General features: G+C 42.3%; 1 protein-coding gene across 3 annotated transcripts in view; it reads left to right on the top strand.

Annotated features, from left to right (window-relative positions):
• The window catches only part of USP38 (ubiquitin specific peptidase 38), a 42,250-nt gene extending 31,714 nt beyond the window's left edge, over positions 1 to 10,536 (top strand). For all 3 annotated transcript variants that reach the window (XM_029076647.2, XM_029076648.2, XM_007668428.4), the window contains 3 exons: positions 213 to 319; positions 915 to 2,268; positions 9,303 to 10,536. In XM_029076647.2, coding sequence (XP_028932480.1) covers positions 213 to 319; positions 915 to 2,268; positions 9,303 to 9,464 — 1,623 coding nt within the window. In that variant the 3' untranslated portion in view covers positions 9,465 to 10,536. The remainder of the gene's footprint in view (positions 1 to 212; positions 320 to 914; positions 2,269 to 9,302) is intronic.
• The last annotated feature ends 5,141 nt before the right edge of the window (positions 10,537 to 15,677 follow it).

Genomic DNA, 15,677 nt, shown 5'->3' with positions numbered 1-15,677 from the left:
CATCAGGTATTGAACTTTGGTTAAATATATTTTGACCCAAATATGACTGACGTATGTAGGAGACTCCCCTTGTTTTGAGTCTTTAAAATAGAGTGCCTAAATTTTTTTTTTTAATGGTTGGGTTAATCAGCCACTTCAGAAGATGACTTGTTTGTGTAGTTCATTGTGCATAAATCACTTCCTTCTTGTGTTTCTTCCGGGCCCATCAACAGAGGGAGGCGTATGCCCCTCGGATTTTCTTTGAGGCTTCCAGACCTCCCTGGTTTGCTCCTCGATCCCAGCAGGACTGCTCTGAATATCTCAGATTTCTCCTAGACAGGTATGGTTTGGGTTTTTTTCCTCTTGTAATTTTTTGCTTTTCGCGGTCAAACTTAACTAGAGCATCATTTCAATTTTGACGCGATTGTTTTAAATTTTAATTTGTACTTTAAGAAATGCCACTTGAGGGTCTCTCAATTGATCTTGTAGCAGCAGAAGAACCAGGTTCAGCAGGCGCTGGTTAAATATCGCATAATGTACCTGTACCCACAAGTTAGTAAGCTACAAACCTTAAAAATAAGGAATTTACATTTATTAAATTTAAACAGGACTCGGCCCCTTTAAGTAACCTGATGAGTTTTTTCATTATTATTACTCTTATTATTAATCGTATGTATTGAGTGCTTACACTGGGCAAAGCACTGTATTAAGCGCTTGGGTGAGGATTGAGACTGTGAGCCCCTCGTGGGACAGGGACCGTGTCCAACCCAGTTTGCTTTTATCCTCCCCAACACCTAGTGCAGCGTCTGGCACATAGTAAGCGCTTAACAGATGCCATAATTATTATTATTATTATTACAAGATAACATCAGATTTCCCCAAAGATCTCTCTCTAAAAGTGCTGTTGTGAAGGATGATCTGTGACTTCTTTGCAGACTCCACGAAGAAGAGAGAACCTTGAAAGCCCTGTCTTCACTTAAGCCTCCTGAAAATCCGGGGTCTGAAGAGATGACATCTCAAGAGGTAGCCAACCAGACCCCACCATTTGCAGAGATCTCTTATACGAAGGACGGAGAGAAAACATTAATAGAGAAAATGTTTGGAGGGAAGCTGCAAACTAACATCTGCTGTTTGAACTGCAGAAGTACTTCACAGAAAGAGGAGGCCTTCACAGATCTCTCTCTAGCGTTTTGTCCCTCCCCCGCCGCAGAAAACGTTTCCTCGCAAGGTTCGGCCCGTTCTCCAGGGGTGCAAGCCGGTGTAGAGTCAGCTGTACTTCCTGAAGAACCAGCACCCTGTCATCCTCTCACGGCGGGCTTTGGCTATGAAACGGCTATGAACGAAGGAACGTTAGACGATATCCCCTCGGAACTTCACCGTACTGACGAAAACACTTCCGCCTCTGAAGATCCCTACAGATTTCAGAGTAATAGAGAGGCATCTCAGAAACCGGGAGGTGAAATGACTCCCTCAGTTACCGATTTGCTAAATTATTATCTGGCACCAGAAATCCTGAATGGGGATAACCGATACTATTGTGAAAACTGTGCCTCTCTGCAGAATGCAGAGAAAACTATGCAAATCATGGAGGAGCCTGAATATTTAATTCTCACTCTCCTGCGATTCTCATATGATCAGAAATGCCACGTAAGACGCAAAATCCTAGACAACGTGTCACTGCCGCTGGTTTTGGAATTACCGGTCAAACGAACTACTTCCTCTTTAACTTCCGTGTCCGGAAGTTGGGCCGTAGATGTGGATCTCCCTGACGTGAGTGAGAACCTAGCTAAAAAACTGAAGCCCTCTGGGGTTGAAGAAGCATGCTGCCCGCAATCGATGCCCTATTTGTTAAGCTCTGTTGTTGTTCACTCTGGCATATCATCTGAAAGCGGACATTATTATTCCTATGCCAGAAACATCACAGGTTCAGAACCTTCCTTTCAATTGTGCCATCAGTCTGAAACTCTGGCTTTAGCTCCCCCTCAGGGTCATTTGTTTGGGGGAGAGGTTCCCAAGCAAGTTGCCGAACAGGACCTGGGCGACAAGGACGGGTCGAAAGAATGGTTTTTATTTAATGACAGCAGAGTGACATTTACCTCATTTCAGTCGGTCCAGAAAATTACCAGTAGATTTCCAAAGGACACCGCTTATGTCCTGCTGTACAAGAAACAGAATAGCACTAGTGGTTTCAATGCTAGCTCATCCAACGGACTCTGGGTAAATGGAGATCCCCCTCTGCAGAAGGAGCTTATGGATGCTATCACGAAAGATAATAAACTGTATTTGCAGGTAAGATCAAAATCATGTGTAATTAGTGACTTGCCAAAGTCTTCGCTTGTAGAAGTTGCCCAGCATCTGGCAAGTCCAATCAATTTACATCCTTAACTTTGGAAAAGGGCTTGTACGTTTTTAGGGAATTCATCTCCAAGTGGAAATTTGGGAATGGATGTAGATCCATAAGTTTCCATGTCATCCTAATGGGGATCGTGGGTCATTTATGAAGCTGTATGAGACTGTGATGATGTGAAGTGACACTTGGATGAGAAGCTAATAGGCTGAAGTAAATGGTAGCAGATAGTTCTTAGCGTATTTTCTTCAAGTAAATATTTTCGCGCGGTGGAGTCTGAATTCGTTCATTAAATACTCTTTCAACAAAACGAGTGATTTGCCAATAGAGAAGTAGTAAAAAAAAACCTTTTTAATTCAGCAGTTGCCAAAACTGTCAGGATACTGTAGCTGAAAGCAATATGACAGTTAGCAATACAGATAAGAGAATGTAATCTAGTTCACCTCCCAAATTCAAGGAAATCGGCACAAAGTTCCCGAAAACAGTACCAAAGCAATAGAGGGAAAGACAACTGTGTTTTGCCCTTGGAGATCTTCCCTTGCTGGAGACGATAATTGTCTGAGTCACATTTAAATTGTGGAAAGATAGGTCAGGGACTGACTAAAAACCATGAGAACACCCAGCATGAAGACTTACAAAGAAAATCCTGCCGGTAACCTGGCTAGTTGTCTTAATTCATTCTTGTAGTTGATGGAAAAGGTAGTAAAATCCAATGATTTATTAATTACATCTTTGTATTTAATTTAACTTACCCAGATTGGATGTGGTACAAATAATTTGGGTGAAAGATAACACTGTAAAATGGTAAATAGCATTTGATATTGAAATCAGGGAAGCTCTGTCTGTCTGGAATTATTTAACATTTGGACTGTGAGTGAACAGAAGTTTAGCAGGATTTGTAGGTGATACTAGAAACTGGTGAAAATTGTAAACAGAAGCAACCATCTAACTATGGGGGTATCTATACCAGCAGTTTGTACAGTGCCCAGCACATAGGAAGCACTTAAATACCGTAAAAAATAAATCCTTGGAATGTCATTAATCTCTAGGAAGACTAAACTGTAGATTCTTGGTGGGCAAGAGAAAGGATTAACATCCAGTGTAACAAAGCAGAGAGCACCTCCTTTATCACTTTCTCTCACTAATGTGTGACCATAAGACAAGGAAGAGTGCGGCTTCAGTGGTGTACTCTTTCCTCCTCCCTTGGGTCAGAAACACTAGCTGGGCTTCCTGAACATGAAGGTGAAATGAGTTGTTGACTTCTGCCCAGCCTCTTTTGGGAGAGGAAAATGCTAGGGCACTCACATTCATTTGGAATATCATCCACACAGGTTGCCGTTTAGGAAGGAATAGCAACTAAGTAAAAATGTGCGACTAAAGGGTAGCTGGCTGAAATCCCATCAGCCGGTAGTACCTTTTGAGTAGCTACTCCGCAGAGCACTGGATTAAGCATACAATAAAACTGGCAGGAATGGCCCCTGCCCTTGAGGAACAATATAGCCTAACTCCTGGATAAGGTATGGGAGAGTGATTTTACCATCCTATTCATATAGGATTCAGTACATCCGCTCAGGAGAGTGGTTATTAGGTCCTGTAGTATGGGGATCATGTCATAGCTCCACCACACTCTCCAAAACGCCTAGTATAGCGCTTCACATGTACCATATGCTCATTAAGTACAGTTTATTCTTCTCTTCCTCTTCATTGCTAAAGTACAAAGTACTGGAAGTAACCTGTTCCTGAATGAATCCTTCCCTTCCACTCCTCCCTCTCCCCCACCTCCCTATTATTACCTGCTTCTCGGGAAGGGGTGAAAAAAGCATGTATTACCAAATCTACACTAGTAGAAAAACTCACATAATCCAGTTTAGGGTATCTGTGTGTGCACAGGCTCCCTCTCTGTAGAACTGAAACTGAATGAAAATGAACTTTTAGCAACATAAAGACCACCTGTAAAATCAAAAGGTGCAGGGAAAGATCAAAATAATTAAGGGAGTTGAGCCACTTGAGTACAAAAAAGGCTGGAAAAAATTCTGACTTCAATTTGAAAAGCTGAAGTGTGAGAGAGGGCACTATTAAAGTTTACGAAGTCATGAAGGGTCAGATACGGTGAATGAGGAACTGTTCACCCCCTCCCAAATTGGAAAGGAGGAGAATGGGTGCTTGAGCAAGAATTTACCATAGAGGGAAAAGGAGAGCCACATTGGGAAGTAAATCCCGAATCTTGAGGAGGGCAATGGCCATCCTGTTCCTCTAAGCCTTCTTTGCAGATGGGATCTTTTTAAAACCCTTAACTGATAGAATTTGAGTAAGTGTAAGACCACATGAAATACTAGGATACGTCATAGGTGATACCTATTTTAGACTTCACAATTTTCTGTAGTGTGGGATAAGTGGATAAGATATGAGTTGTTCAGCTACAGAAGTTAAAATAGGATCATTCTTATTTCTATTTTTAATGCCAAGCGACTTTCTGTCAAGGAAATAAACATCATAATTGCCAAGCAACAAAAAAAATTGTGGCAGAACAGAAGCTCCATTGACGTTTTCTGTAGTTATTTTTACTATTGAGATATAGAAGGATGAAGTTTTTTAAAAATAGCTGCACTCTTATTTAGTACAAAATTAAAGCAGGACTTCTATTTCATTGTATATAGCATTTTTTCCGTAATGCTATATCTCAATAGGATATATTGCACATGCTTATAAATTGATTTTCGTGTAGTGAATTAAAATTGAAGGGCTTGTATCTAATTTTAGGTAACCTGCATAGTTAAATAAAAGACTTCCAAACTGAATGAAAATTAGTATCGGTATTTTAGTACAAGCCTAGTTTGATTTTCACCCTAATAGAGTCAGACAGCATTTTCTCTCCAGCTTATTGTTGTGCAGGGAACTGTTAGAACTTTAAAGAGGACCATCTCTAGTAAGTTATTTCACTTCTGCTACTGCTCCAGTGTAGCAGATAGTGGAGTAGAATGTTTCCGCTGACTACCGAGAAGGTAGTCAGATATCTGAGTAAAAGTCGTAACCAAGCAGTATGCTGTCGCTACGTACCTGTACCTCTTTGTTGGACAAGCAGTTTAAATGATAGTATGGGGATCCAGTGGAAAAAGCCAAGAAAAGCATCAGTGGCTTTATTAATGCTACCGCCTGTTTACCTCCTCTCTGGTAACGGTTCTCTGTGGTAACAGTTTAATTTTGACTATTTGACTTTGCCGTCTTAATGTCAATGTCAAAAAAATTTTGATAGTTATCGGCCCTTCTGGTAACGCGCACCTCCTGGTCTAGCCCTGCTTCCGTATATGGAATTAACTTGAGTTCCTAGTGGGAATGCGGTGTACACAAAATTTGATGATTGAAACACAAATCTTGACGTTAATGTGAAATTTCAAGCAGAATGCTGTTCCCTGATACGCATCTTTTTTTCTCAGACTCTCAAAGCCAACTTCCTGTTTAGTCTCTTCTTTTTTTCCCCTCTTCCCTATTTAGAGTATCTTAAGTGGAGTTGTACTATCACATGTCAGTTCAGTCCTGGCAGGATTGAAAAGAAATGTCAGTTTCCATCTGCTGCTTTCTTAGGAAGTTCCATGAACTATCAGAAACTTCAAGGCTCTCAGAGGAGTAAGGAAGTAAACAACTTTGCCGCAAGTTCTCTGTCCTGCAGCGAGTTGCTTGGAGTTCAGGCAAAACTCCCACCAAATACCTTGGGAGTTTCGTGCAGAACTTCTTGTTCTCTGCACTGCGTATTCATTCTGTTTTAGGGGTGGGTTTTTTTTTGTTTTTTTTTTTTTAACTCTAGGCAACAGTTACCAGAAAATTCCCCCAAACTGAGTGAGGCTGCGGCAACTAAGAGTTTTTCCTTTGGTGAAGTGTTCCACCGCTGTTTTTTTAAGACTGTAGTTCAATAAGGTGGCCGGTTAGAGCACAAGAACTGTGCACCTTTATCTCCCTCGTCTTGACTCTTTTCCGGGCCTATGTTTTTTCATGTTTATATCATCTCTAATAACGAACTAGGTTTAAGGACATGATTATCCAAGCCGTAGGTATCACATTTTGTGGGTTTGGGCCTTCCTCTAATCTGGACTGGAGTGAGCAGGGTGCTCTGGATGACAAGAGAATAATAATAATTTTGGTATTTAAGTGCTTACTATTTGTCAGCCACTGTTGGCTGACAAGTGCTGGGGTAGATACAAGCAAATCGGCTTGGACACGGCCCCTGTCCCACATGGGGCTCACAGTCTTACTCCCCATTTTACAGATGAGGTCACTGAGGCAGAGAGAAATGAAGGGACTTGCCCAAGGTCACAAAGCAGACAAATGGGAAAAATCCCCGAGAAGTCCTCCCTCCATCACAGTTTGTGCTGAGTAGCTTTGTCTCAGTCAACAAGTAGCCCAGAGCCCACACATGTTTATCCCGAAGTGAGATCACCAGCATGCTGTGACCCCAGTGTATTCCACCAGTCCACTCAGCTGATACTTGAAGTTTTCCACAGGGAGTCCTGAATTATTTTCGCCCTGGTAGTATGATATTTTTGAGACATTTACTGTCTCCAGGGAACAACTTTCCTAAAAAGTAACAGAATGACATTTGGATGAGCTAAGGTGAAGCAGAGTAGTCGGATGGGTGTGATGGGCCTGGATAATCAGTGGAAATAACGGTGCAGAACTAAAAATGAAAATTTAGAATGGCTCTTCCAAGATTACAGTTATTCATTTGCATGTCTACTCGCCTAAGATAGTTGGACAGCATTTGACAGATTCGTGGCTGGGTTAGCAGCCATACAGACTGGTTTATATCCCTTAAACCTTGGCCTTTTTGTAATGGTAGATTTAGTGTGCTGATCAGCCAGGCACCAACTGGATTTCTTTGTTTTTCTTTGCTGCAACAACAGGTGGACAAAATAGTTTGATAGTTTCTTGAGGAAAAAAGTTTAAGCTATAGGAACAAGAGATACCAAACCTAGCACACCCTCCCCTCCCACTTACCCCAGCCAAAAAATAAATTATCAACAATACAACAGTCCCCATTCACTACCCCATAACAGTGTGCAAGTGAAAGGATGTGAGCGTGCCATCAAAATTAGAAATTTGGTAATTACATGCTGAGCCTGAATTATGCCTGAAATTTTAAATGCAAAACAGTTTCTGCTTCCTGTCCCAAACCGTGCTGTATTGTATTTGAGCCCTGTTAAAGGAAGGGATCCCTCTATGCAGGCTGCAAGTGTAGAATTGGGTGATAACTTTAGCCTTCCTGCTGTTTATCTCAAGTTGATACCGTATGGATGAGGTAATAAAAAGGTTGGAACTCCTGGAAAATGTGCTCTTTTTCACATTACTGGATAATCTTTCAAGATGACCTTGCTACGGAAGAGTGATGTTTAATCAAAAAGTTCATCTGAGAAGTTGGCATACTTGGGATTAAAGTTCTTGCCTTAAAAATAGGCATGGACAGTCAGGTTTGATCTTACTGGGCTGTTTAAAACTTTGGGGTAAATGGTGAGTAAATGAAGTTTATAGCTTGCATTATTTTCATTTTCGCTTTTACTTTAATGGATGACATAGTTAACTGGGCTCTTAAAGACACTATAGGTATAGCAATTTAAGGCTTTTGCTGTGTAACAGTCTGTGGATGACTTCTGCGCTTGAGCCAGGTGGATTTGCCGTTGATTTATTTATATTTATTTTGTCTCCGAGACATGAGTATAACTATCTAAAAGAAGTCAGTAGTTGTGTGCCGCGTAAAAGCTGAGGACAGAGGGGAAACTCAGCTTCTGTAATACTAATCAGTTTTTTCCAGGGCCCCTGTTTAGGACAGTAATCAGAGAAAAATTCCCCAAACTGTCCCAGGTGGAGAGTTGATAGGGCTTTGGGGTAGGCTTTGATGTTTACGTGCCAGGTGTGTATGTGTGAGGGAAAAAAATTCCTTATTCAAGGTGTTTGTGGGTGTGATTCACACTCTAATAGTTTCTTTGGGGACATTTTGAATAGCAGTTTGTTCCGAAGGAATGGTTCCAGTCCCAGCTGTACTCTGATTCAGTGAGCATAGACAAAATAATTAGCACGTTTTCCCATCTGCAAAAAAGGAGTGATTTGCCAGGTACTTGGTTAGAATGTGCTGAGGACCGGTATGCTCTTGGTCTGAAAATCAGTCAGTCAATCAATCATATTTATTGAGTATTTACAATGTGTCAGAGCACTATAATAAGCACTTGGGGGAGTACGAGACAATAGAGTTGGTAGACACGTTCCCTGCCCACAACGTATTTATGCATATTAAGCAGACCAGCAGCTAGACGGATAGAGTCAGTAACATCGATAATGGAAGAACGGGTAGAAAGGATACAGATATCGGCAGAGGACTGGACGTTCTGGAGAAGGTATATCCTCGGAGTCGCTCTGAACCAGAAACGACTGGACACAATAATAATCCCCTCTAGACTGTAAGCTCATTGTGGGCAGGGGATGTGTCTGTTATAGTTATATTGTACTCTCCCAAGTGCTTAGTACAGTGCTTTGCACACAGAAAGTGCTCGTTAAATACGAATGAATGAATGAATTACCAAGCTTACGGTCTAGAGGGGGAGACAGACAATAAATTACGGATGTGTGCGTAAGTACTGTGGGGCTGAGGGAGGGGGAACTGAAGGGTTCGAATCCAAGTGCAGGGGTGACACAGAAGGGAGTGGGAGAAGAGGCAAGGAGGGCTTAGTCAGGGGAGGCCTCTCGGAGCTTATTAATAAGTAAGGCTCTGAAGGTGGTGGGGAGAGTGATCGTCGGATATGAAGAGGAAGGACATTCCAGGCCAGAGGCAGGATGTGGGCAAGAAAAGGCCCACGGAAGAGCACAGTTTTTCCTTCTGAGTGATGTTATAACCGCGTGAAATGTGCTTGTCCCTCAGGATCACCTTAGGGGCAGGATGGTTCTCCCAACTTTCAGTGTGGTGTTCATTTATTGTTTTTGTCTTTTGTTTCAGGAACAAGAGCTGAATGCCCGAACCCGGGCCCTCCAAGCTGCTTCTGCCTCTTGTTCATTTCGCCCCAATGGATTTGATGACAACGACCCCCCAGGCAGCTGTGGACCGACGGGTGGAGGAGGTGGGGGGGGATTCAGTACTATCGGCAGGCTAGTTTTTTAATCGGAGGAGCAGTCCCACATGCACTGATCATGAAACCGCATCGAACACTTAATGACTGTTAAATGTCTGAATCAACACCATATCTAGCTTTCTTTTAAAAAAAAAACAAATTAGATCCTTGTACCAAGAAAAATTACCTAGTGCTGATTTTTATTTTCTTGACAATTCATTTATAAACAAAATGCATCATTGAAAAATCTACCTCTTAAAAGTCCATTTGCTTTTATGGTTAGATATGCTTGGCCAAAAGAAAATACAACTTTCCAAGGAAATATGTACATGGTCCCTAATTGATCTGCATTGAATTTAGAAGGCGCGGTTAAACTGTTCTGCCCCTAGTCGTCTACTGAGTGAAAGAAAGATCACTCATTCGATGTACTTTTATAGGAAATAGATATTGAACTGAGCAATGATTTTGGGGGTGGGAAAGGATTCAGAACCTGTTTGGTTTCATGCATAATATTCCTAGTATTACATTTGTTAGTCCATGAAAATATATCAGAGATGATGCAACCTCTAATGAAGGCAATAACTTGAAATCTGTCCCGCTCCGGTTGTCTTTCCAGGTTTAGTGCTGCTGAATTCAGATGCGCTGTATTTGCATTTCAAATACAAATGTTTAAAAAGGAAAAGGACATTTATACATGTTTGCTAAATCATTTTCAGGAAAAATGCATGGTCCTGTAGAAGCAAAATTTTTAACTAGAAATTGTTAACTTTGTAGTATTTCTAATTGTTTTAAGGGATTTTTAAATTCTATTTCAGGGAGTATACTTGCTGTGTGTGTGGAAGGAGGTGGGTTCTGATTGTGCCTTGCAGTACTATAATTCAAAATGCGAATTTTCCTGAGGCCGCAGAAAAGTCGAAGAACACAAAATGCTAGACGTGAACTCTTGTGTTGTCTATTAGAATTATTAGAGCTCGCTGGAGAGGTCTTAGCTTTTCCAGAAGTAAAGTCTAGTGATTCTAAAACTAAGTTCGGCCGTTCATTTTCAACTCCTGAAAATCAAAGGAATTCAAAAGTCAAGTGTAATTTTTTTTTTTGGACCGCATTAAAAGGAAACCCCTCTAAGATCCTTGAATTTTGATCCCGGATCCGTGGACCTGTAAATTGTTGTCTTACGGCTCGTTTGCACGCTCGTTGTTGTCTAGCAGTGTTTGCCAAGTCTTGTGAAAGCACAGGGAGGTGCGGCAAAGCCCGCCTAGCGACACAAACAAAATGTGCATGACTGCCCTGCTCTGGATTGCAGAGGCTGGCCACCTCCTCCCCCGACCCAAAGGTGTTGAACGCATCTTCATCAGTCTTCCAAGATTTGTTTTATTTACTTTTTCCTTCGCAGACGGAGTCAGGAGGAATAGTTTGGTGCTCACTTGTAGTGTTTTCCTTAACCATTTGTACAGAAACGATGACCTACTCCAGTGTTCGGGCCCAGGGTGCTCAGGAATAGGGATGGGGAAAAAGGGGATAGTCTCGGTGTCACTCCTTTGAATCTGCATCTTTGAGTGGGTTCTTGGGTGTCCACTTGGTTCCCTCTGCTGACTTGCCTCTTTGGCATTTGGGAATGGCTTTAGGCAAATTGTGGTGGTGAGGGGGGTTTCCCCTCAAGAAGGATAGGCCGAAAACCTGCACAGCAGAATGGATCCTAGAGGTAATGGCGTGTGCGCTCACGCCCTCGTGTTCCCGCTGGGGCGTAGACTGTGAAGGGTGAGCAGGTGGGAAGCTCATTGCCAGGAGAACCCATAGCCTTTTTTATGTGCGGAATCTACTTGTGGCCGACGACTGCAGCCTAAAGCTGGTGCTGTGGGCTCTGGCACCGTGACCCAGCGGGGGCTTGCCTGAAAAGTCAGTGCCGGCTTTTTCCTTTCTTTCTTTTTTCAAAAAAATGATATTTAGGCACTTACTCTGTTCCAGGCACTGTACTACACACTGGGTTAGATACAACCTGATCACATTGGACACAGCCCACGTCCCACATGGAACTCAGTCTTCATCCCCATTTTCCATAGGTAACCGAGGTACAGAGAAATGAAATGTCTTGCCCAAGGTCACACAGCAGACAAGTGGTGGAGCTGGGATTAGAACTCGGGTCCTCTGACTCTCAGGCCCGTACTCTTCCCGCTAAGCCAAGCTGCTTTCCACAGGTTTCCCACAGGAAAGCTTGCTTTCCACAAGCTGCTTCTCCCACTGCACCCATGTTTCCAAGCTATTTTTCGGGATTTCTGTCCATCTCTCAAAACATATTCTGTGGTTCACCCTGGCCGAAGCAGGTAGCGTGGCCCAAGCAGGCGTTCCCCTATTTGCAAAACCAGGACTAGAACCCAGGCCTCCAGATCTCAGATTAAAGTCACTCTGGTTCAGGTCACATATGGGGATGTTTTATTAAATGCTGGGTTAAAGGATTTTTTTTTTTACCTTATCTAAGATCCTACTATATGTCAAGCACTGTTCTGAGCGCTGGGATATATACCGATCAGTCAGGTCAGGCACAGTCCCTGTCCCACATGGGATTCACAGTCTAAATAGAAAGGAGAATAGATATTGAACCCCCTATTTTACAGTTGAGGAGACTGGGGAAAGCACTGGGATATATACCGATCAGTCAGGACAGACACAGTCCCTGTCCCACATGGGATTCACAGCAGTCAGGTCAGGCACAGTCCCTGTCCCACATGGGATTCACAGTCTAAATAGAAAGAATAGATATTGAACCCCCAATTTTACAGTTGCGACTGAGGCCCAAACAAGTGACTTGCCCAAGATCACAGCAGACAGGTGGCAGAGTCAGGATTAGAACCCAGGTCCTCTGATGCATAGGCCTGTGCCCTTTCCACTAACCACACTGCTTCCCTAAGGTTTGCCCCGAGGTTGTTGCTTCTATCCTGCTGAACAGTCTAATCTGATGGGTCAGGTTTGCTCTCAAGCAAACAGACTGGGAATCGCTGGGATTTTGTATTCTTCTTTTGACACTGGCTAACCTGCAAGGAAGCTTGGCAGCCGGAGAATCCAGAAGGGGACTCAAAATCCCTAGAGGTGTCGCAGTCTTTGAGGTACATTTTAGTTGGGTAGCCGCCTTGCCTGGGGAGTTTGAAATGCTCCAAGTCCGTACTAGGAGGACTAAGTCTGAACTCATAGTTAAAGTATTTATTGAGGGTTTACTATGTGTCAGGCTGCTGGGGTAGAAACCAAATAATCAGATGAGACCTAGTCCCTGAACCAACTGGGACGCTCACTCAGAGAGGGAGAGGAGGTATTTTAACCCCATTTTACTATTGAGAAAGCTGGGCCAAGTGACTTGCCCCAGTCGCACAGTAGGCCAGAAGCAGAGCTAGAAGTAGAATCCAAGTCTTCCAACTTCCCGGTCCCTTGCTTTTCCCATCAGGCCATACCGCCTTCTGTAGTTGGGACGGGGCGGAACCTATAATTCCTGAGAGATCAACCAGGGTTTCCTTGTAATGTGATACATTTGATTTTTCAAAACAGTGAAGAAAACCTGATATCAGAAACACACGTTGCTCATCTCATAAAGATTTAGAGCAACAGCGCACTCAGGATTTGCATCTAAAAATCTTGCCGACTTAATGTTAAAAATATTTGCTGCGAGACTTTCTGTCTAGAAAGGATTGGCACCAGAAGAATCGGAAGCATGATTCATAAATTGGAAGTGTGTTAAAACCCATCTGACTGGAGAAAAGCCTTATGATTTGAAGTATGATTTTCCCCAGTTTACTGAACAAGCTGTTCACTTGAAAAATACAGCTTCCTAGGATTTTAAGATATTTTCTTTCCTCTGCATCCCAGACGTGGCTAGCACCTTCCCCTCCTTCTTCCTCCCAGAGCTTCCAGGTACTGCAAATAAGCCCCCTGAACTAAGGTTGACTGGATAAAACTGGTTGGAGCCAGTTAATGCTTCTCTTCAGTTCAGCCAAAGGTATTCATTTTGACTGATGAGGCCGACTGCTGTTGCTCAAATGGAGCACGTTAAACTGTGCTTGCAGGCGAAAGGAGAAGGTAGAAATCCAGGCTGGATTTTTTTTTTAGTGCAAGACTTAATACGTCGTAAGTATGCTACATGGAAAAATCCGATTGCAAGTACAGCGCTCTCCACACAATAAGCGCTCAAATACCATTGACCAACTCTGGCATATTGTACTCTCCCCAGCACTTAGGACAGTGCTCTGCGCACAGTAAGCAGTTGTTAATAAATAGGATAGAAGTCAAGTAAGGGTCTTGCGGCTGGGATGTCCTGAAGAAATTGATTATAGCAAATAACTGATTGCAAGGGATGCAGGAATTAGCTGATACACACACTCCGGTCTTCCATGAATGCATGTCTTCATGATGCGTTTTGGATAATGCTGTTGGGGAATTAGAGAGCGTTCTTCTAAGAGATGTCTATTTGGACAGAGCATGAAGCAGTAGCAGAGAAAATTGTTGTATGCATGCACTTGTCATTTGCACACGTACTGCAATATGGGTTTTCCTTAACGTGGGGTATGTCGAGAAAGTACCCCGTACCAGTGTATCCAGATAATTAATGTTAGGAAGTGGGATAAGTGGAGTAGATACGAGGTAATCAGATTGAAGGCAGTACGTGCCCCAAACAGGGCTCACATTCTAGGAGAGAGGGAGAAACGGGTATTTTATCTCCATTTTGCAAAAGAGGCCCAGAGAGCCCAAACTAGAAGCTGGGTCTCCTGACTCCTCTGCACCATCCTGTGCTGTTTTCACCAACCCATGCTGCTTCTCCGATGAGTACGCGTTGTACCAGTAGGGAAACGTGGTTTAAGGGCTTTTATGCCAGTTTGGCTGTAATAGAGTGTGCTTCCAATGTAAGTTACATTCAGTATTTTTGTAACTTCTTAAGCAGGGTACTATACCATCAGAGATTGTTTTTGATTGTGTTTTCCTAAGTGAGCTTTCCTTGTTGGCTTTACTTTGTTATGCCAAATTAGCATGTTATGGAAAAAGCAGCCAGGACTAGGAGTAACGGTATTCTCTGCATGTTCTGCCTCCCCCCGCAAAAAAGAGGCTTTTTGGAAAAACCTTCAATTTTCTGGCATGATAAAGACCTCATTCTGTTGTATAAATATTTTTAAAAGAAATGAAAATCAAGAGACTTAAAAGTCTTCAATCTTGTTTCAATCATTCAAAAGGGCTAGTTAGGTAAAATGCTTAGCACAATGTTATTTAATGTGCCCTGAGGAACATAAATTGACCATGTGTTCCCAGAGTTGTAAGATGGTTGAATGTAAATTTGTCAACTAAAGCAGTGTAAATGATACTGCATTTGGAAATTGTGTGCAAAACCTGGACCTAGGAAATTTCATCGTTGGTTAACTTTTCTTAAGGATTTACTACATAAGGAGTAGACTGAACAGGCTTTCCACCCCTTGATGTAACCAAAAAGAAAAAAAAATACTAAAAGGAATTGAAATTGGCCTAATGGAAATTTAATATTTTTTGTTTTTTCTTTCTTAGTTGCTAAAGTTGAATTTTTTGCTCGTGGTTCTTCAGCTAGTCATAGGGAGCACAGAGGTAGAGTTGTAGGGGTGAGTGGAAGGAAAGTATTGGTCAGTGTACACAGTACTGGATTTACAGACAATAGAAATATTTGAGGGTCTTTATCTGTGAAAACCGAGTTTCTCTCTTGAATAGTTTGAGCTAGCTTGATGTAGAGATGTTGAAAAGAAATGCAAATAGAAGATCCTGCACATGAATTAATAGGTTATACTGCATTTGGAATAATTGAACCCTGTACCTGCAAGGTTTTTTTAAGATTCTCGTCAACATTAACTTTGTCCTTCCTTGCCTGCTTGAAAGCCTCTCATTGGGCAACAAGCCGTTTCTCTAGTTCCACCACAGAGCATTTGCATGGTGTTTTCAGCTGGTTGTTAATTTACATCACAGTTATTGGGGTCAGAGTTTTTCTGCTTTGGATTTCTGTCTTCCACTAGAGTCAATTCTGAGCGAAAGTTTCCTCCTAGGAGAGCGTGTTCACTATCCCTGGTGAGTAGCCTCTCTTCCACCACCCTTGGCCTGAATCTTTTTTTTTTTCAAGAACAAACAGGGGTAATTAAACAAAACTGTTCACTCTTCTTTCAGCAGTTAAATTTAAGGGGAAAAATACAAACTCCATGAATGAGGTTTCTTGGACTAGCACAGCAACACCTCAAGCCATTAAAAAAACTTGTCTCCTACCACAGCACTATCCC

The sequence above is a fragment of the Ornithorhynchus anatinus genome, chromosome 12, assembly GCF_004115215.2.
Source record: "Ornithorhynchus anatinus isolate Pmale09 chromosome 12, mOrnAna1.pri.v4, whole genome shotgun sequence".
NCBI classification, from domain to species: Eukaryota; Metazoa; Chordata; class Mammalia; order Monotremata; family Ornithorhynchidae; genus Ornithorhynchus; species Ornithorhynchus anatinus.
The sequence above is the reverse complement of the archived record's forward strand: the minus strand, read 5'-3'. Positions and strand labels throughout refer to the sequence as shown.